Source organism: Acanthisitta chloris, unplaced genomic scaffold, assembly GCF_000695815.1.
Source record: "Acanthisitta chloris isolate BGI_N310 unplaced genomic scaffold, ASM69581v1 scaffold9615, whole genome shotgun sequence".
NCBI classification, from domain to species: Eukaryota; Metazoa; Chordata; class Aves; order Passeriformes; family Acanthisittidae; genus Acanthisitta; species Acanthisitta chloris.
Genome location: NW_008673132.1, coordinates 22931 through 46272, shown reverse-complemented (window position 1 = coordinate 46272; position 23342 = coordinate 22931). Strand labels below are relative to the sequence as shown.

Below are 23342 nucleotides of genomic sequence, written 5' to 3'. Positions count from 1 at the left end.
GTGCAAGCAACCTCATTAGCAGAGGAAAAATAAATCTCTCTCCTACTCTACATACCAGTGCAGAGAAGTCAAATGGGCTTTGAAAGAAGCCCAACTTGAAAATCTTGGGTTTTTTTAACAAAATAATAAAGGCCTTAAACAGTTTACCTGCCTAACAACTTCAACTGACAGGTAAGAGAAGCCATCAGTGCCCTTAGCTTCCATAAATAATTTTGCAAATTTGTGACGGATTTCTGAGAAACTCCCCAAGAAACTGGATGCAATGCTACTTACTGGTCAGTTAATACCGCCAGGCCTAAATTAGAAAAAGTGACCTATAATTTTCATAGGTTGTCATTCAAAGGAAAGGATGTCCTGGCTTTCTGCTGCTTGAGCTTAAAGAGCCTGTCCAATGCAGCTCAATGTATTGTTTCCTTTTGGAAATACAGAACCTGGAATTCTTACAGTTTTCTATATGTGCAGCAGGCCTAAAAGTGAGACATTTTCACTGTTGCTATTAATTGAGTAGCAGCAGTGAAAAAACCTACATGAACCAGGCCAACTTTACTGCAGCTGCTGTGTGGGGAAAAAAGAGCCAACAAAAAAGGAAGCAGCAGCAGAGAACAGCACCAGAGTGTATGACACAAAGGTGCAGGAAAAAGGTAAGTAGTGGGAAATCACCTGCCAGGCTAGGAAAATTCCAGAAGGAACAGGCAGACACACTTTGGCCTTTTCCAGAAGCCAAGGCATGAAGTGCTACAGATGTATCAGACTCAACTAGAATTACTCTGACGTATAAAAATGAAAAGCTTCAGCACTGTGCAGGGCCAGCAGTCTGCAACTTACTTGAGTTTACAATCTGATGGTGAATGGCAAGGGCTTTGCCTTTTCATTTGGGACACTACTGTAAAGAAACAGATTACCAGTATGTGTTTAAAATTGGCAAATATTTTTAAGTCTTACAGAAATTAATACCTAGAGACAAAATCTGGTCTAGGCATTTTATCTCCAACCCAAACTTCACATTCTAATGCACCCCTACTGGTTTGTGCGGCACCCCCTACTGGTTTGTGCTACACCACTCCCATCCCAAGGGATCTAAGGGAGGGGCACTATTCAAATTAGTACTGCTACCCCTTTCTCACTAACTGAACATAGCCACAAACACCCTGTTATATAGAATCATTTAGGCTGGAAAAGACCTCTAAGATCATCAAGCCCAACCCCTAACACAGCACTGCCATGGTCACCACTAAACCATGTCCCTAAGTGCCACATCCACTTGTTGTTTAAACACATCCAGGGATGTTGAATCCACAGCTGCCCTGGGCAGCCTCTTCCAATGTCTGATCACCCTCCCCCGGTGAAACCAGTTGTTGAAATGTAGGCAAAAAAATCTGTCAGATAAAGAAATTTCAGCATGGGACAAGAACAACCAACTGGAATGCAGACCAGAAATACAATCACATAAACTGTAACAGTCAGAATTAAGTATGAAGCTGTTTTCCTTCTATCAAAATAAATAAAATATTGCAAATATTTTGTACCATGTTATTCAGTACTACCACTGGAATGGTAATGAATGAATAAAAGCAGAAAAGAGCTTTACAGAATCCCAAGTAAAGTTCAATGTTCATCAATTAGAGTGGAAACAAGAGGTTGTCATGTAGAACATCTCCTTACGAGGGCCACACCACTTGTCCAGGCAGGAGGTAATCTGGATGTAGATGTAGGGTAGCCACCTGCCAGGTGTGCCGTGGTAACTCAGGTGAGCTGAATTCACGGCTAAGAGAAATAAATTAAGACTACTGCACCAAGGGAAAATCTGCAATTCTGTTCACCCTTTGATGGAACCAGTGTATGCTTTGCTAGTCTAACACACACCTCCCTCCAGACATTTGGTCTGCACCAAACAGGGAAGATGCAGGAATATTCTGGCATCAGCAATGTGTATGCAACCAACGAACAACTGAACCAAGCAGTACAAAGCAGGTGACTGGAAAACATGGAACCAAGGCTTACAGTGTATCAAGAAATGTCCTTAACTTAAAAAATTATAATGCACTCCAAAATCCATTTGTTCAGGCAATCCATGTACAACAGAAGGCACTGTTATCCATATGAATCTATCAATTCTGCACAGCAAAAACCTGAGAAGTGCAACTCAATTAGATGCAGCCTGGCCCCTCCTGGTCATTCAGGTTCCTTGAGGACAAACGTTTCTTTTCAGTCCATCAAATTATAAAAACACCACAAGAATTTGTACATTACAGTAGCTGGTTAGAAAGAGCATTCTGGTGGGGGAAGCACACTGCTATTTTGCAGAAAACCTTCAGCAGCATTAAATTACCCTCCCCTATCACTCAGAAGTCATGATGATTTCAAGAAAATGTAATGATGAGACCCTTCCCATTGACCTTTGTAGCTGATCCTTCAGTTGCCACCGGGAGTACTTCCAGCAAAGTTAAATGCTGTGATCAGTCCTTTGTTGTCAAACGTGTAGCCACTTTGTTGTTCTATTGTCTTAGTCTCTAAGGGAAAGGATATGAAAAACAGTCTAGAGAGAACACCTTTGCCAGAGACAATACAGCACAGCTAAGAATGCAAAGTTGTGGAAAAAGTTCTCAGCTGAGTCAAAATTTCATTCCCTAAATGCAGTGACAGGAATAAACTACACTCAGATTTTCTCTAAATGCATAAATGTACACAGAGATTTTCTCTAAATGCATAAATGTACACACCTCTACAACAGAGCTGAGAAATTAATCCTCTACAGAATCAGACTATGCTATGCTGTCCTGCATGCTTTTTGATTGATCTGAACCTATTTTCAATGATGCAAACTTTCTACACATCTAACACCGCATGCTGACTGAAAAGGCAATGGTAGCAGTTAAAAACTTACAAAAAACAGTTAAACACATAAATAATCTACAGTAATCTTCATCAACTGCCTGGCTGACAGCTACTATTGCCTCAATTTGCTCTTTGTTTCAAATGTCAGATTGTGCAAAACTCGTTCATGTCCTGTTCAAACAGCAGCATGGGTCAATGAGAAGGCAATTAATTAGAAGCCACAGTAAACTCTCTGAATAACACACAGTTCCAGGCAAGGAATAATGTAAGCATAATATCCTACTCACGTTTCCTAGAAAATGTTAATTAGCACAGAGGTTCAACTCTCTCTGTTGTTAGAGATTAGATACAGTTCCAACATCCCTGCACCAGACAAAACAGTCCCAGCGGAGCAGCTCACCTGCAGCAGTTCGCCGGTGTTCTGCTAATGTATAAATTTCCTGCAGTTGTTTCTTCTGATCCTCACTCAGTGGTGCTGTCAGGGAGTGGTACCAGGCTGCGTCTCGGCTCTGCACCGCTGGCAGGACAGCAATGGATGGAAACTAATTATCCAGGCACAGGCAAATGAATTTCAGAACAACAAAATCAAACAAATGGAATTCCTGGCTGGTTTTAAAACAGAATTTGCACTGCAAAACAGGCTCAGTGTTCATTTGCAGTACAAAACAGGCTATGTTCCTGTTGGTCTTCTTAGCACAGAATCCCCACTGCACAGAGGTAATCCATTTTGGGGGATATAATTACATCCTCTGTTTTCTGAAACAGAAAGTTAACTATGTGGCCATTATTCATGGACAATGTGAACTGAATCTTCTAATTTAAAACTCTCATGAAAAATTAAAGCAACAATAGTCAAAGGAAAGTGAGAAAATCTCCACTTTGATTTTAACACCTAGAAGGTGACAAATATTTCTATATATAGGAGTCCCTCTAAGTGACCGAGTCCCACTGATTAAGGCTGTGATTTAAAAGTTCTGAAGGAGAACATGAAGAGAATTAATCTCTGCCTCTATTTGCTACCGTTTGGTTTTTGCAGCACTAGTAAGACAAAAAAAATCTTAGGACTAACATTAGAAAGCAAGATTGCATTTTCCAGTTTCAGTTATCTAAATTATTACTTGTAACAAGGAAAAGGATTTCTCCCAGTGGTCGTGACCATAAAGAACCTCCAAACTATTTCACTGTGTTACATGATTCTGCCAAACAGCAAACACATACTTAGAAGTGCTTGTGTGAAAAACTGGTATTCATCAACACCATTTTCAAGGTCAAGAGGTGTGCTGAACCCTTCAAGAGCAGTCTCTTCCAATGCATCTTCATCCCAGTCATCATCATCATCATCATCTTCATCCTCTTCCTCTCCACCTCCACCACCACCACCTCCTCCTCCTCCACCATGGTTCTCTTGCATCGCCTGGCTCACTTCATTGGTCTCATCCTCATCACTTGGTATCTCTTCTGCAAAACCATTGATATGTTTTGCAAAACAAAGTTTACAAAGTGTAAGAAAACAATGACTTATGAATTAAAAACAATCAATCTAGGTTTTGGCTGGAAAGGGAACCCTCTGTTAACACCCTTCCCCCAAAATCTTAAGAAGACTTGGGAAAATGCCACTGTTAGAACATTTCTTACATTCAAGATCAGGTTTTTTAGTTTGTAGACAGACCTTGGGAACGTGAAACTGCCATCTTTTTTCTTCTTTCATTTCTGCAGTCATTGTGCAACTATAGGATCCACAAATTTTAAGCAAATGTCTTTGACAAAGCAGTCCATCACTGTTCTTTTTAATTACAAACAGACTTGCACAGACTTCACCAATGGACACAAAACAAAGAGAGAACCAGATGTAGACCAATTGTCTTCCAGCTATTCTGCAGAGTTCTCCCTTATTCAAACAAACTTGAACCAGCAGCTTTTGCTTTGCTTTACCTTCCATTCTGCTTACAAAACTATTACACCCTGAATTAAATGCAACTACAACATGTAATTTTAAACTCTGCTCTTTCTTACAAAAGGAAAAGTATTTCTGACTTATAATCAAGATTTAAAGAAATTCCCTTTCAATTCCAAACTTGCAGCTCTTCCTGTGCTAACAGTTTAGAAAGAAAGATGATGACTCCACTTGCAGTAAGCAGGGAGTGAATCACAGGACATTTGAAAATGACTGTTTCCATACTGTATTCCTATGCATTGAGAAGGATTCTGTGGTTCCACTACAGAACAATCGTGTATGAAATTTGAGTGGATAACATAATCTGCTTGTGTCCAACCTGATTTCAGGCCTCAAATCATCTATCTACTGTTCTATGTCAGACAGACCTGCCTGCAATGCTGTGTGAAACTCCCTCCCCACAATTCCCCCTGTAAGGCATTTTTCAATGTGTTTTCTCTTCTGGCAGACACAGCAGTTAGAGGCCTGTCTATTCAAGGAACCTCAGCTGTCTAAAACCCCACTTTGCAAACAACTTGGACAAAGAAAACTTTCTGGGATCTCCTTTGAAATTCAACCAAACAGTTCTTTCAAATAGTTGGTACTAGGAACAGCTTCTTTCCAGGAATCAAGAATATAACCAGTGGGAGTCCTGGCAAACTCCTGCTGCCTATGTGAGAAGACAGGACGTATTTACAGCCTGGAAGACTGGACTTCAAAGTTATTCTTCGCAAAACGTGACCTGTTATACACTGAAATGTTCAGATTACATTTTGGGAGGAAAAATCAATTCCCAAGGTGATCTTTCAAGTGCCCAGTAAGCTGAGCTATTTTCAGCAGACTAATGAGTCTTAAAAATGAACTGCAATTTCTTACCCCCTTTAAATTAAATCCAGACAAAATCCACAATGTGAAAAGGGGAGATTTTACCATTATCTTCTGCAATGTGTTTCTCATCTTTAGCATGATCCTCATGTTCTGTGAGTTCTCGTGAAGCGCAAACTTGTTTTAAGCCCAAGAAGAGGAGGAGGATTGAAGGAACAATCTGGGCAGCCACAGCATCCACTGCAGGTGGTCGGTTCTGCAATTCCATTAGGATGCTCAGTCCTATTATACACATCTTTCTGTCATGGAGTCTGAAACAACACACACTTGTTAGACAAAAACCAGATTTCCACTGCAAGGACATACAGAGAGCATTAAAATCCAGGTGCTTGACATGGCAGAAGACAATGTCACAGAGGCTATGTTCAAAGTCTGTCTTTGAAGCTCCTAAACAATTTCCTTTGTTCTGAATGCAAGTTCCTGACTGGAAAGTACTTGTCCAATACCAATTAAATACCTTTCAAGCACTGGTCAAATTCCTGGAGCAATTGTTACTGATTACCAAATGCAAAATTTGTAATGCTAAATAAAAACTGTTTAATAATTATGTATAATCTCTTGTCTCTAATAAAGCATTTGATACAGATTATCATCATTAAATAGGATGGAAAATTAATTTGCCCTGGCTTTGACAGCAGTACTGTTGCAGGGATTGAAATTAGCAAAAAAACTACTAGTGAAGGGAAATGACAAGCAGGAACACACTGAATTGCAGGCTGCATTTATGGGGTGCCTCAGGGCTAGCTGTACTTAACACATTTTCTAGAAGTCCATCAGAATGGTTGTATAATACACCCAATTTCCAAAGCTAACTTGAGACACGTTGCTAACTCCGGTGAAAGCAGGAGAATAATTCCACCATATCAAGAATAAGTGGCAGTTACTCAAACAGGGAACTTGCAAATGAGTAGAACTCCAGTAAAATAAACAAACTATAGAAAATCAAACTGAAAGAAAATCATGAAATTAGTAGCAGAAACATTTTTACATGACTATAGTCAGGAAACTAGGTAAGAGCCTACGCTCTTAAACACAAGAATTGATTTTCACTTCCAGAAACAGAAGTTTCTGCAAACAAGATGGAAAAAGTCTCTAACAGATACTCTTTGGTTCTCCTTTACTGGAAACATCAGCAGTATTCAACTTGGAGCTATTACAGTATTCTGCTCTTAAGGGCTTGAGAGGAGCTTGCTTTGTTTGAAATATTCAGTTGGATGCTGACAGCTTCTGCAGCCTTCTGCAGGACAAATAGTGCCAGCAAGACCTACAGAAACCAAGCAAACCATCCAGAGCTGGTAGAAAACGGCCATCCAATAAACTCTTGGTAGATGCTTCCACTGCTTGTACTCTGTGCTGGAGTGGCCTCACCTTGAATATTGTGTGCAGTTTTGTGCATCACAATGTAAGAAAGATATTAAGTTATTAGAAAGCATCCAAACAAGGCAATGAAGATGGTGAAGGGCCTTGAGAGGAAGCCACGTGAGGAGTGGCTGAGTGTTCAGCCTGGAGAACAGGAAACTGAGTGGAGACCTCACCACTGTATACAACTTCCTCACAACAGAAAGTGGAGGAGCAGCACTGCCCTCTTCTCTCCGGCAACCAGAAACAGGAGGGAACGGAACGGTCTGAAGTTGTGTCGGGGAGGTTCAGGCTGGATATTAGAAAATGGTTCTTCACTCAGAGGGTGTTTGGGCACTGGAACTGCTCCCCAGGGAAGTTGTCACAGCCCCAAGCCTGACAAAGATCAAGAGGCATTTGGACAATGCTCTCAGGGACATAGTGTGATTATTAGAGATGTCCTGTGCAGAGCCAGGAGTTCAATGATCCTCTTAGGTCCCTTCCAATCAGGATATTCTGTGATTCTGTGATTACTGAATCAGTTTTACTTTGGAATGAAGAGAAGACAGAGAAGAAACTAACAAGATGGGCGCCACAGACTGCAACACAGCTTATAGAGGAACAACCAGCTCAAACCACCACTTCAAAAATTGCTACAGAAATGCAATTTTTAAAGTGCTTACAGTTTCATTACTAAAGTTCCTATGTAACATGCTACCAAACTATTCTATTCTTTCAGTAACATAAGTGATCATGTATTACAGCTTTTCAAACTTTCCTTGAGTGCTTGAACAAGGCTGGAGATCCGGAGGGATTTCATTACACCTCCCATGTTGTTAGTCCTGTTAGGGTTTACTGCAGTGATTCATTCTCAAGAGTAGTTGACAACAAAAATAAATTATATATGACCATGCAGAACATTATGATCACAGAAGACCTTCCAAGAAAAAATAAGTCAACTAGTATAGCAAATGACACACTTTGTCACATTGGGTTTGGCTGCTTCATTACATGCGTTGAAAAAATGCACCAAAGTACAAGTAGGCAAAGAGAGTCCTTCCATCACTGCTAACTGCAATGCTTTCTTTTCAGATGGAATGAGACACAAAAGAGGGCATGCAAACCAACCAAGGAAACTGAGACAGGAACAGGGTCTGCTTTCATGAAAAGAAAACCCTAAACCCCTGACTCCTCTCAGATGAAATTATTCCTCTATGCTGAAAACAAGCTCATCATCATTTGCTCTCGTGAACTTTGAAGAATGAAAGCCAAGCTAAAGATAATGCTACCTATGAATGAGGCACAGCTTTTTGGGAGAGCTGTCCTCAGTGCAAGTACAGGAGGAAAGAACTTTCTCTGCCTCCTCTCTCTGCCAGCACTGTCATCCCAATTTGACCAAAACTCTGCAATCTGTGCACTTCTATCCTACATCTGGACACTGGGAAGCCATAAAATTTCCTCAAGACCCAAATGTATAATGCAGCAATTTCAGTTACAGGCACCAGAGAAAATAATGGCACTCAGCACGACCTTTTATCATACATTTCAAGAAGGTAATGCTGCACAATGCCAACTGCAAAATGCAAGCCAGTAAGATGAAAAAAAGCCTTAGCAATTAATGGCTTAGCTTCATACTAAATTATCTTTTTGAAACAGCAAATGTAAGTTCAAGAATCAAGTGCTGCTGTTTGAAAGGGAGTCATCACTAGGAAGTAGCCCAAATGGCCAAAAACCACAGCATATTTGTCATGCTCCATTTTAAAGCTTCTAAACAGAGAAGCTCTAAGAAGGAACATTTCTTCAGAATACATGTGCTATTAGAAGGCCCAGCAGGACAGCAGAAGTCCAGGCTTACAAGCCATCTTTAGTGAACCTGAGCCAGAAGGAGACTTGTTTCTTTCACCTGCCAATAGAGACAAACAGCAGGAAAAGCATCTGCCTTGCCTGCAGTTCAGCATTTTACTATGCCCCAGCTGTAACACTGTAACTACGCCCTACCTGTACCCACAGGGCTGAATGAGCAAACCAGAGTTTTATGGCATTTACATATTTTGGAAATTGCAAAGAATGGTTCCAGGGCCATTCCTTTGCTACCAAAAGGCTCAACATTTCAGCACCCTTCAATCTGCATGAGGGAGCCTGGATATGATTCTCCTTAGTGATCTGTGCTTCGAGGCCTGTACTTACTTGCTCAGAAGCACACATCAGTCCTCCCTAACAATCACAGACTCTGCTTATTCCTCAACGGAGCATCAAGCCTGGAGTGTTAAACATCCAACACATAGCAGTGTGATGCACAACTCCAAGCCAAGTCTATTTTTATCAAGCCGTGTGTGGTCTTCATAATCTGCAGGACCTCTTCTTGCTAATACACTGCCTTCCAAATGCTGGACAAAAAGACTTAAGAATCTTTTGTATTTTAAACCAAGCACAAAGTATTTCAAAGGAAAATCACTAAGCCTTTCCTTTACTGGTTTGCTGTGCTCCTTTGTGTGAGCATCGAGTTTCTTTCTATTAACTCACTCTAGCTCCTGGACAAACTGAAAATAATTAGCCACTTCCTTGTAGTTGCAAAATTGGAACAAACCAAAGACTGGGATTTTATATACAACTGAGAAAATTAGGATTTCTAACTATTTAAATTGTTAAATATCCCTATTCAGCTTCAAAAATAACATCACTTATTTAGGGGTTTTTTTTTAAGCCAGTTTGGAATCAAGTCCTTTCACCCTCGTTAACAGAGAAGAATTTTTAATATGAGACTAAGCAAAAGTCATGAAAAGTCTCACCCAAACTTCACTGTCAGGAAAAAGGTAGAAAGCAGTAAAGAACAAACATTTCTACAAAAGGCTTATTGTAGAAAACATTTAGCAATAAATACATACAATATACTGTGACATATGGTCCTTTTTGGGCATACATCCACAGAGATGTGACATCCACAATCACATACTGAATTTATGCACAGTCTTACAAGGAATTCTGAGTTTTCCTTGCCTGGATAATTTGTAATATATCAAATTTGTACTCTGTTTCAAATAGTTTCCATGTTTTTAATAACACGGAAGAACAGATACTTACCTTACCATGAACTGCTTTTCTTCTCCATTTTTCCCATGGATTCCATCTCATGTACTCACATGTGCTGCTCAAGAAACACTGTACGCTTCTGGCAAACACTACTGGCTCCAGCCTGAGTGCATGCAGCCATGCACAGCCCTACTGCTGGCAGGCCAGGATCTGTGGAGACTAAGACTTCACAGGAACAGAAGACATAGAATCATATAATGGTTTCAGTTGGAAAGGACCTTATAGGTCATCTAGTTCCAACCCCCTACCATGGGCAGGACACCTTCCACTGGACCAGGTCTCTCAGAACCCCATCCAGCCTGGCCCTGAACACTGCCAGGGATGGGATGTCCATACATAAGAGTGTGAGATCTATGTAAATAAAGCATCTTGAAGAGCCACTGTTACCACTAACTCTGATTTCCTGCATGGCTGACAAAAATATGGCAGCAAGATTCATCTGGTCCTTCACATCTGGTGGCTTGATCTCCTCCAGTTTCTCTATGATCTCTGCCTTTTCCAACTGATTTGAGTTTATACCTAAAACTGCCTCTTGCTGGAAAGCAATCTTCAGTGTAAACCAAAGCAGCAAATGATGGCTGGTGAGAAAAGGGACTCACAAATCAGAGAGCCCAATGCTCTTATCTGATGAAGACACAAACTCTGCAGGGGTGGACACAAGAAAGGATTTCAAGAAAGCAAGATCTTGTTTGCATTTCTGTCTTTTCCTGTTCAGTTAGGCCTCTGAATACCTGGCTCCTGTTCAGATGATGACCCTTAATACTCTTACTAAAACACATGGTGTCCTAGAAGCAGTGCTGTCCTGAGGGACAGGGAGGGAGTCCCTTCCAGCACATCTTAGTGCCTCACAAGGAGTACTACAGCATAAGCTCTATACCTGGAAGCCACATACTGAGGAGACAGCACTGAAGGAAGAGTGACTTCTAGATTTAAGCAGTATCAGATATTTATTTCACTGCTGGTAGCAGCAGATCTAAGAGACAGATTTTTAATCTTCTGCTGCCATTCAAGTGCAGAGTCTGAGGAGAATTTAGCATCAGAATCGCATGTTTCATTTTCATAGGCTTTGTCAACTTTTGTCTCAGCTCCGAAAAAGAATTTAGTTGAACAGCAAAGTTTCAGTAGCTGATGCTTTCTGAAAAGCAACAGAGAAAAACTGAAAGTTAAGTTGTAGCTCACAGGACTACTTGAGGTTGGAGCCTAGTCAGATCTGCAGCATTTTTCCCCTCTGGATCTGACCAGCTTCTCACTGAATGCTCAAGGATGAACTGTTTCGGGCTAAAAATCTCTTTCATTTTTTATTTCTTTTAAAAAAAGGAAGGAAAAGTTTACCATCTGTAGGCAATACCTTCTTTCCTACTGTCTCTGTATGCATTCAATACTTGATATGTAGTAGAAAAAATGACAGCAAAAGAGATGAATCTCAAGAACAACTCTTCAGCCATTAAAAAAATTGGTACATTGAAACCCTAAAACGTCTTGCTCTCGTTTAAAGTTGGCAGATATAAAAATAATTTAGCAATTACCACTAATATTACCACAAGGTGTGGGAGAAGGAATTTAAAGGTGCCATTTTTCAGTCACTGGCACTCCAAAATAAACAAGGAACATTGGGTCCTTTATGCCTTCCCTGTCACCAACTCACGTAACCTCTCTCATTGATAAGGTATGTATTGATGTTAAGATACAGGACGTACTGTAAAGATTTGTATACACAGCAGCTAGAAGACATCAGAATGTCTGTGATAATAAGAACTGTTCAATACTGTTATAATGAAGAAGAGATTTTTATCTTTTTATCTGTTTAATTTACTAATTTTAATTTTTTTCTCTTCAAGGATAAACTGCTATGGCAATACCTTCAAATACAGACAGGAATGGGGAATCTGCAGGAAGACTGTATACACCAAAGCAGGCAGTATCTTTTGTATCTCCAAGTGGTCTTCATTCTAATAAAACACTCAGAATTAAGGTGCAGACTTGAAATGAGATAGTCTGTGCTACAATTCTATGTGCTTTCATCCTCATCCTGAACTGTGTACTTAGGAAAGAGGAAAACAATTTTTACCATGTACATTTGGCATGTGTTTTAAAAACACAACAAATGACATCCTGAGAACAAACCCCACATACAGCAGTTGGTCACTGACTGATTGGAAATCACTATTTTATTACAGTTATGAAAAAGGTGATGCAGTGCTTTAATGCATCACACAGTTCTAAACTCAAGATGAACACTGTGGTAATGATGCAGCTATACAAAGATGGCATATAATTCTGTTCAGGGGAGATTAACTCAAGTAAGAATTGGCATGGAGAAAAGCTACTTGGATGACTGGCGAGTGGAGAAACTATCATATAAGAAGTCCCCTAGAGACTTGCTTAGAATTGGAAAGACAAGACTGTATCAGTAAAAACAGGCAGGAAAAGAATGACAACCTAAAATAAGGTTTGCATCTATGGGTCTGTGAGCTGTCTCAGCCCATGCTCACTCATGGCATACGCTGAGACACTGACACTTCACTTGGTCTGTTGGCACAGGCTGTGCACAGTGAGGACACGTTCTAAGCCCATACATCTGCAGACAGATGTCAGCCTCCAATAACAAAACATAACTCACAGCAAGAAGGTGAGGGGCAGTTGTTAACTACATCTGACTGTCAGTTTTGCCCTTAAGTAGATTTGAATCTCACAGTGAGACACCACATCTCAGCTGAGAGGTAAGCACAAACTGTCAAGCACTGGACTTCACATCCACTCAGCATCAAGTGTGTGCTTTGCTATGTGATGACAGGCTTTGTTCCCCTTCATTTATTTTACAAATGTTCAGCTCCTGCCCAAGAGCACAACAGTGCAGTGTACACACATATTCAAGGGAGGTCAGAATGAATTTCAGCTTCAGGAATATGCTAAACAGTCAGTACAGCAATGGCACAATGATAAATATGCAAATTGATCACGAACCACTCACAGGGATTTAAAATCAGTGTGGGATTCACTGGACAGAGTGATTCTTTTTGACATTAAATGGAGCTGTTAAAAATAACTTATAGAACAGAAAATATGTATACAGTGGTACAGATAAAAAGTTAGCACACTGCTGAAATCCTGCTGGTCAGCTCTGAATACTGTGAAAAAAAACCTCAATACTTGCCCAAAAAAACAGTCTGTGTCATTCATCCACTGGTTTATGAACTGTGCAGTAATGGGCTCAGGATTGTGTGGAAATCTGATGTTCTCCAAGGTGTGCAGAAGTAGGTCAGGATTGTAGTAGAGTGCAGCTATGGCAACTTGAAGACACATGGTCCGAAGCTCACTTGTTTTAACTCCTCGAGTTAACCGCTCCAGAACAGCCTCCACAAAGAGTGGGATACACTGGGCACAGTGGAGAAGAAAACAAAACAAAGATAAAAAAGAAAGTAGTCATTATACATGTCGCCAGATGACACAAAAGTTTCAAATACTTACATCAGAACTGATGCTCAGAGTTAAACCTGAAGTCCAGGTATAACCTAGTGATGCACTCTATTCCCCTCCCAGTACAAAAGCACTTTAAGCTGCCTATTACCTATCTGTAAACCTGCCCCAAAGCAGCTATTCTCTAAGCTAAACATTGCCAATGTTATCCTGAGCACAAAGGTGAATATTTGAGGCCATTTGGAATTTTTTCTAGCATGTATAAAAGCTTTAGAAAAGAACTCAAAATATTCTCATCTTTACATAAAGACACTCAACAGTTTCAAAACTAACAGGCATTAAAAAGTAAATTACCTAAATCTGCAAGATAAGAAGCCTTTCCTAATAAAGTGATGTTAAATTTCTTTAAAAAGTTTGAAACCAGTGACTTTTCAGATAAAAGCAAGTATGCACCAATTTATAAACAATGAAGTAAACATCCACATATATTCCAGTGTGCAGATTTATTCTTCATAAAATTTTGGGCAGCATTATGAAAGTTTCAGTTTGTGAGTTTCAGCTCAGTGTGCAACCATTTTAATTCACACAGTTGTACAGCTCAATTAAACCTTCCATCACATATTTATTTCAGTACAAACGTGCTAAATTCACTTTAAACTCTTCCAGATTTCCTTTAAAAATAAAATGTTTCAGGGAACATTTTTATCTTCAGTGACTTCAGATTTACATAAGTAAAGTTATATTGGTGTCAGTGAAATTAACTGAAAATTTGTCACTGATGTTCACTGCAGCAACATCAAATATGATACATCAAAGTAATTCAGGCTCATTACATGTGCCCAAAATTTAGCCCTGAATAGGAAAAACACTACTACCTGCAAATGTGTTCCAAGAACCTCTGGAAAATCATGATTATGTTTTTTCCTGGAATCACAATCTAGTCATGCTAAAATTCTGCATTTCCAAATGCACCAAGTAATTTAAAATGTTAAAAAGTTCTCATTGCTTGGAGAGACAACAGTAATTGGATCTGTTTAGTTAACCTCTCATGCACAATAGTTTGACCTTTTGCATCAAAAGGGAAATCCTATTAGGAGTAAAGAAAAAAAGACAACATACTATGTCCTTACTGTTCTGTCTATATCAATTTTTTGGTCATGCCCTTTAACCTCTAATCTCAAAAACAAACTGAAAACCAATCTGACAAACGCTCCTGAGCTCATGTACTTCTTTCTGTATTTCTCCCCACTTTACATTTCCCTCAAATTCTCTAATTCCACCTGTTTTTCTCAGGAATCATAGTTGGATCACTGGAAACCAGTAAAAGAGAAAAACCTATTCAATATATATCACCTGGTCAATACCCCTTCCTTTGCACTGAAGAACAATCACTTCTAGGAGTTTGGCTGCATGGCACTCTGCATCTTCTCCTGCATCTCCTGTTAGTACCTAACAACCAGAATGACAATTTAACTTGTAAGTATTAATCACCAACAACACTGAAAGCAAGTGCTCCTGTACTTGCACACAAAAAACCTCCACACAGCACATACTATTCATGCTGTGTGCCCTGAGGAATCGAGACACATAAACCATATCTACAGGACATAAAAAGCATAAGTGGCTAATTGTGAATTTGTAAAAAGGAGAAGAAATTGCTGTAGTTCTTCAAGAATGTTCTATTCGTTTTATGTCCTCACTTTCCCATTTTTTAAAAAAGAAATGTTACTTCTAAGAATCACTGATGTTTTCCACATTCCATTTGCATTGTTTCACTTCAATTCCAATAGTCACTGGCAGATTAAGAGCCTGGAGAAGGAAAGTCCTACCTCTAAGCTGGTCTCTGACTAAAACCAAGATGTACGCAATCATCCTGTGTGCAGACACATGAAACTGACTGCTCTGTCTCAGTACATTTCAACCTCATGGTCAGTGTCAGTCAAACTTGACAAAGAAGAATAATTCTCTAGCACATTCAAATTTTCTAAGTTTCTTAAAAATCAGCAGGTAGCTAGATGCCTAACACTCTATAGTGCCCCAAATCAGAAAAGGACTGCAGCATGGATCTCATACTGTATTATACACGAGAGACTCAGCATAAAGGAGAAACATGATAAATGTACGAAGAACTTCAGATTTCGCACCTTAGCTTACAACTGGAGAGTCCAATTGCAACATCCACAACCCCAGAAAATCAGGCTTCATTAATTCCTCTACTTACCAAAATAGCTGTGCATATAAGAGAGTCAAGACAAGCAGCAACTTTCTCCCACACAGATTTTTGCACGCAATTTTTTAAAAGCATTTCACTTACAAAATGTGAAGGTGCTGTGTATGCTCAGAACCAAGCAGAGACCAAAATTCCTTTTGTTCTGAAATGACTGGCCACCACCTGGCATGTTCAGGTCACTGCCAATCTGATTGCTGGGTACCACTGACAAGCACAGCACTAAGCAGCAGAAGCCTTACCTTCTTACACATAGCGTAGATGATTTCTAAATGCTTTGGGTTAGACAGTAAAGTATCAGTGTCAATGGTCACATAATTGTGCAAGAGAGGCATCATATCTGCAGTGCAGGGAGAGCAAAAGAGAAAACAATTACAAACTAATCCATGGAAGTGCTAACCAGTGATGCTGTAGTCCTACAATGGAATTCATTAGCTTGGGTTCTTGGAAATGGTTGGAAATTCAAACGCAGAGTCTATTCTAGCAGAACTCTTCATAAAGTGCACCATGCAGGGTGTGTTCCCAGGAGAGGAACTAGAATAGCACTATGTTTTAATTAATTAATTTGTAGTTTTACATTAACTTTGAATATTTCAGCTTACTCTGAGTTCAGGACCTCCTACAATAACTGATCACACTGACAGATCTGGACATGCTTCTCCTACTTAAATATGCTCCTGTTACACTCCCACACTAAACAGACAGTCAGGGCATGGCTCAAATACATGATCACTTTAGACCAAGAAACTAAATGGAAGTGACCTGACCAAGGTGGGTTTTGGAGATTAATTCAAAGATCAATAGAACAGAAATGATCATACCTGCAAAGTACTCAAAGCAATCCTGCTGGAAAACCTCATACAGAACACCCAAAAGCTGCCACATCTGAGGTGAAATCATCTGGCATGTTAAGCTGTAGGCCAAGGAGAGGATTTCTTCGTAGAACTCTGTAAAAGAGAAACAATTTCAAGTACAGTGATTTAAAAATATTCAGCTTGCAAATACCTTGAAACCTGAAACCAAGCCCCAAGTCATATAACAACAAGCAATTAGGAAATAAATCAATACATAGAAAAATAATTCAAATTGGAAAAGACTCTTCGACACGCCTTATGTTGGCCTTATAGTTACAACAATATGCAGAGTTTTCCACTAGAAATGCACACCAGAGGAATATATTACCAGCAATGCTTCTAATCGATTAACTGAAATATAGTTTTATTGTTTCAACCTGTTTTTTCTGAAAGGCCTTATCACAATTCAGTTTACCTCTTTAGTGCCTCTCTCTTCAGTACTCTTCAATGCTGATCAAGCAGTAACTTAATTGCAAACCATGCCCATAACAGACTAATGTAATTGTAGTCATTTCCCTTTAACACAGCTAGCTAGAACTATAACCAGAACTGCATCTTCTGCTGTTGAGTTTGACCTCCAAAACACAACAACCAAACTGACTAATGTACAAGGGGAGATGAGGAGAAAAAAAATCTTAACTGAAAAGTCATGCCTTCTTTTCTTTACAGCACACAAACACAAAAAGATGAAATTCTGTTCAGGAAGATAAGCAATAATCAACTCATGTTTTTACATGCAAAATTCTTAATGATTTTCTAAAACTTATCTCTAAGCCATACCTATAACATGCTTCTGCAAAACAAGGCCAATGATCTGTAAACAAATGCTCTCCAGCTGTTGAGTTATCTGAAATAAAAACATAAAGCAGTTTATTTTAAAAATCAGAAATACAGCAATTTAATAAATGTATTAGACTAATTCAATTTGAGAAGCTCTTCAAAACAAAAAGGCTTTTAACATTTTTTAAATGCTGCATTAACAGTCACAATATTGTGAAATAAGGTCTTGCTGATACTCAAATTTTCAATAAACAGCATTGCTTTAAAACTTGCTACTTACAGCATTTTTCTTTATTAAAAAAAATTATCTTATTTTATGGTTATTCTACAGATCCTATCAAAAACTGAACCTGTTGTCCTGCCTGGGTACAAAGTAACACTGTACTCAAAGTGTCTGAGATAAAGCTTCAGTCCAAGATCTTTGAAGCAGACTGAGTTCAAAGGAAGAAAGGAAGAGAGACTACATTTATGAATTAAGCTAAATTACAAGGACAACCATAGGGCCACATTCTAAGTCTAATTAAAACCAGCTAATAAAGACACTCCATGTTACTACCACAGATGATTCACTGCAGACATAATCACTCAGGGTGTCAAATTTTCTGGGCTTGTTCTAGCAAAAGGATTAAGTATGCAACCACAGATTCATCCCCTAACCTTCAGACATCACTCAATACTTGTCGTCCCCTAAACTCTCTCATACTTAATGATGAAAGGGAAGGGAATTTCTGAGCCATTTTCAGCCTTATATATCGCTCCTATATCATTTATATCACTTGTGAAGCGATTTAAGACCCTGAGATGAAGAGCACTCTGCACAATATTCTAGTTTGTGCTTCACAGAACAGAACCACCTGCTAAGTTCAAACCAAAAATACCCCAATTTCAAAGGCTTTCATAGGCTAAAACCTGAAGATCTACTTCAGACTATCACCCAAATGGTCAGCTTAGCTACCAGATTTCATTTTAGCTTTCACAAGATGCAAGGGGTTCTTATAAAGGAATAAAAGGTGTTTTGAAATCCAAAGGAACACAGTGGCCTTACTAGAAAATGATTAGTACTTCAACTAATCTATTTTTCACATTATAAGCTTCATAGAAGGATTTCACACTTGCAATGAAACATTCTCATTGCAAAAAAACAAGGAAGCAAAACAATCTAGTATAAAGCACTTTTATGCCAACTGAATTTAAAGTTACTGACTGATTTTGCCTCTCTGGTCAGTCACTAAACTCAATCCTACCTTAGTCAGCCCAGGTGGTATGAGCAGAACAAACCTCTTTCTCCTCTGAATATGTGAAATGTAGACTTAAACTGCACCATAACTGGGAGACCAATTCCTAGGAATTCTATCCAAGAAATTGCTGGGTAAGCAATGAGTCACCACTGTAAAAAACTAGCCTTAGGCAAAACATTTCTCCCTAAAATCTATTTTAACAGTCTGTAATACAGAGAGCCACTGTGAGGAAAATTAACCCTACCCCAGCCAAACCCAGCACATTCTGAGGAAATATTTGCCCAAATAAGGGCTAAGAATTTTACCCTCAGGACATAAATTCCCTTCGAATTTGAGAGCTAAATGATTAAGAAATCACAAAAGTAAACTGGACTTTGAATTCAAACTTGTCAGAGATCACTTGATACCATCCTGATACAGTAAATGCACACTCATGTCAAGTGATGCATCATACATAGAAGTGCTTGTTGTCATGAATGAAAGGCTTGTGGGAACAGGACAAACATGAAAGAAAATCTCACCTCCTTGTGATCTTCCACAACTGTCAGGATAGTGTCAATTGTGTGCAAGATGCCCATGGCCATAACTGTTTTGTCTTCTACTTCCTCATATTCCTCGCTCTGAAGTACTTTACCAAATATTTCAGCCTGTGAACAAAACCAACTAACTTGACATTCAAGAGCAAACTCACATTTCTAATTTGTCATGCAAAACCAAGACACCTAATGCAACAGCAGCAATGCCTTATCGGCAAGAGCTGTCAGCCCTGAAAAATATGCTACTTACTTTTGAAAAGGGAATATAGGAAATTAAAATCTCCTCTTTTTTCAGAAGTCTGACTATGTTAAGTCATGTGAAATGTTAAATACTTAGAGCTTGGCATGTTATAACCAGTGACAAAATTCAGTATCTTTGAAAAGGATATTATAGGTTTTAAAGATCCTTTATATGGAAAAAAAGCATAAATACCATAAATATTGTAAATACTAGAGGTGAACCTTTATAAAGATTACTTTAAACAGTGTGCACTTCAAACAAAGTTCATTAAACATTTACCCAACTAGGCATGTGGTTCTGATTGGACTGTTATTTTACTGTTGTCTCTTACCAGGTGCTGAGTCATGTCAACGGCGATCGTAGCTACTTCTTGACTGTACTCACAGATCATCTTCTGGATCACATTAGTCAGGTCGTCATTTTCCGTCTCTCTAACAATGTGCAAGAGCTCTTGCATAACTGGCCTTACGTAAGGCTTCACATATTCCTTGGCTAAAACAACAGTTTAAACTAGGTGAAATCAACTATCCATAAACACAAATACACAGTATCTCAGAACTACCTGGTAACTGACTACTCTTGAACAAAATAACTCTTGTTGAAACTAGTTCATAGAATCATCAAGGTTGGAGGAAACCTCTAAGTCCAACCATTAACCTGTCACTCCGCTGTAACCCCTAAACCATATCCTTCAGAGCCAGATCCAGATGCCTCTTAAACACTTTCAGGGATGGTGACTCCACCACCTCCCTGGGCAATCTATTCCTGTGCCTGAACACCCTGACAGTTAAAACATTTTTCCTAACATCTGATCCGAATCTCCCATCTCAGCTTATGACTGTTCCCTCCAGTCCTCAAATTGCACAACCCTGAAATGTCATCTACAACTGAAATCCAGTTTTGAGGGAATACCTCCCCTCATATATAGGCAGCATTTGTTCTTAAGTAAACACACTATTTAAATTCACTACAGAAAAATCCAAGACAGGTGATATTTACTTTATTAAAACAAACATGCTGATTCTAACTTCTTTTGTGCAGAGACTTGCTGTAAAAACTTGAGAATTCTGGGATGCACAGAGGAACTAAGGAGCAAGGGAAGCTGTCTAAACATGATGAAATGTTCTGAAATCTATGTCTTTAAATGGAAGAAATGTTTAGATAAATCAGCACAAACCTCCTCCATCGCTACACAAAGTCAATAAATCAGTGTATCAGCTGATGAATCACCACCACATACCTTGCTCTTGGTTGCTTATTAAGGTCTGAAGGGCTATGGCTGCTTCCACTTTGACAGGCATTTCCTTATCATCAATCAGGCTCTTCTTTGCCAACTCTACTGCATTCCTCAAGTTTAACTCGTTGTGAAATTTCAAAGCACTGAATGAATGAAGGACCCAACAGGACTGCAAGACAAAAAGAAAAGCAAGTTAGGCACTATTGCAATTTTAAGCATTTTTTAACTGATCCAGAAACAATGCTAACTCTCAGTCTGTTTGCATGCATTGCTTCTGTTTTCCCCTTAATTATGGTGCATTCCTACATTAAATGTAACACTGTTTTAGCACTGAAGCAGTTCTTTATTATCCTTTCCCAAATTCCCATAAATTCAGTATGCACATAACTGACATTCATAGCTTTGGGTCTTCTGGGGAAAAAAAAAAAAAAAATCAGAAAAAAAATGAAGAAAATTAACTTGTTAATGGCTCACATCAACACTTAGGGATTTTCTTCAGCTACACTCAAACTGACATTATTTACTCTGTGGAAACCCTACCTATTCTTCACAGTCACCCAACTACTCTAGTTATTGAGATCTGCTCATGAAAAATTGCCACAACCACTGCTCAAATTCTGAAGTTTGATTAAAGAGGTAAACAACAATACAACACAGACTTTTCATCAATTCATTTAACCAAAGCATCATTTTTAAACCAAAATCCTGAAAAAAACACTGTGTAACAGCAATATTTCAAATTTTACTGTGTATTTGCTTTGCTTTATTTCTCTCATTAACATTCAGAAGGAAATCAAACTGCAAAGGAAAGAATCATGGCAAATATTGACACTGATGTAACAGGGGAACTTACTCTAGCTCTGAGGTACCCCAGGTTAGACATGAACAAGGGAAATACGTGATTCTGTAACATCAGCTCCATTTGATCCTTGAAGACACTCTTCTGTTGGTGTAAGTGAAAAGTCATTTTGGAGACCATTCAGTTTACATACTCCATTCCAGCCAGTAATCCATTTCAACTATCAACCATGGGAAATAATGACTTGTCTATACAATAAAGGTACTCCCTAACAAAGAGATCTGGATCTTGTACCTTGCACAGAGCAAACTCAAAAGCACGGTGGGTTCAAAGCCAGAAAAGTGAAAGAACTGTACATATAATATTCAACTCTACATTATTCCCTACAATACTGTAAAATGGATTTTTCCTCTTATTTAAGGCAATTGATTCCAGCAGATTTTTCTTAAAACACTAATTAGGGTCAATAACTTAGTACTTCCATTCTTCCTACAAAGGAGTACATACATACCTGAAGATAAATATAAGCTTAGTATGAAACAGATCTGAGTTTCAAATAACCTACTGTAAGTAAAAGCATCAAAACTAATTATTTTGCACACGATGTCAACAACAAATCACATCTTTTTTCATGTTCATTAATGGACAAAGATAATTCCTTTGGGATAAAAATCTCCTTAGCTGAGAAGGATATTTAATGAGAGTTATCCTTCTTTATTCCAACCTTGGCAAATTCTGAGATATTCACAGAAAGCTAGAACTATTGGCATGGAGATTTGGGACTTTCTTAGCAGTTACAGCCCCAGAAAAGTAGAAAAGATACATGCTGGGCACTGTGTTACCACCCACAGGAATGATTCAGTGGCTAAGAAAGGAAGAGGGTGAAATGGGACATTCAATACAACATGTATCTTAGGTGATCAGACTTTATTTCACCAATGCATATATCATTTTTGCCCACACTGATTCTCCAAACTTTACAGAGGCAGATGAAGAACTGAGGAAGAACAGAGAGAAGGGAAAGGCATTTTCCCTTGTGCACACAGGTCAGAACTTTGCATGCATTACACTGGGAGTCACTGCAGACAGGCAGGTGGCTAAGGTAGGGTCATTGTGCCAATGAGCTCAGTCAGCTCACCAGCCAGAAAGCACTTAGAAATCCAGTATTTTATGCAGAAGCAGCAGATGGAATTTTGCAATGTGCCAAATTCCAAACACAAGAATTCAGAGTTGAGAGAAGTCTGCAGTGTTTGGAGATTATTACTGTTTTATAAAGTATATTATTAACCTCGTGTTTGAAGACTGAAAATATCAAAAAGGAGCAGAAGAATGGAATAAATTCCTTTTTTCCCTCAGGACAGGGACAAATAGGTTTAGAAACCCCCAGTCAACATGAAAGTCTCCTCAGAACACAAACAATATCTGCCTCTTTCACTGTTACACTCCAGCATGAGGGAGGGCATAATCTACAAAAATTCTGCAAGTTACTGATATTTCAGGCTTTGAGATCATATCTGAGATTGATACATGGGTAAAAAACCAGATGTTAAAAGTTGATAAGATGTTGCTTGTAATATGAAGAGACATCCTGCACAGAGAGACAACTCACATAAAATAAAACAAATTACTTTTAAAAAGAAGCCTCCAGCACAAGGTCACCATTCTCATGCTAAAAGTGATAATGTTTTGGCAGTTACTTTTGACATGGAGCGAGGGCATACTTTGGACTCCACCATCTACAAAAGCACAAGGGAAACTGTAATCAATATTAATAGAGAGAAACAGTGTGGATTAAATTTGTATTCAGATTCCAGGAAAATACTCAAAATTCTGAAGAAGCTGTCTACACAAAATGGATGAAGTCTCTGTGTTCTTTCCAGCTATTTTCAAAACTCCCAACTGGCTGACGAAGTCAGACTCAAAGCCACACAT

General features: G+C 38.9%; 1 protein-coding gene across 1 annotated transcript in view; it reads right to left on the bottom strand.

Moving 5' to 3' along the window:
- Positions 1–1795: 1795 nt before the first annotated feature.
- IPO8 (importin 8) overlaps positions 1796–23342 on the bottom strand; it is a 34761-nt gene continuing 13214 nt past the window's right edge. The window contains exons 10-22 of the mRNA XM_009074801.1: positions 21465–21554; positions 20615–20780; positions 19706–19866; positions 19119–19244; positions 17360–17426; positions 16547–16672; positions 15968–16065; positions 14852–14947; positions 13236–13456; positions 5699–5904; positions 4054–4293; positions 3236–3352; positions 1796–2510 (exon numbers count right to left, since the gene is read on the bottom strand). Of these exons, the coding sequence (XP_009073049.1) occupies positions 2413–2510; positions 3236–3352; positions 4054–4293; positions 5699–5904; positions 13236–13456; positions 14852–14947; positions 15968–16065; positions 16547–16672; positions 17360–17426; positions 19119–19244; positions 19706–19866; positions 20615–20780; positions 21465–21554 (1812 nt within the window). The 3' untranslated portion in view covers positions 1796–2412. The remainder of the gene's footprint in view (positions 2511–3235; positions 3353–4053; positions 4294–5698; positions 5905–13235; positions 13457–14851; positions 14948–15967; positions 16066–16546; positions 16673–17359; positions 17427–19118; positions 19245–19705; positions 19867–20614; positions 20781–21464; positions 21555–23342) is intronic.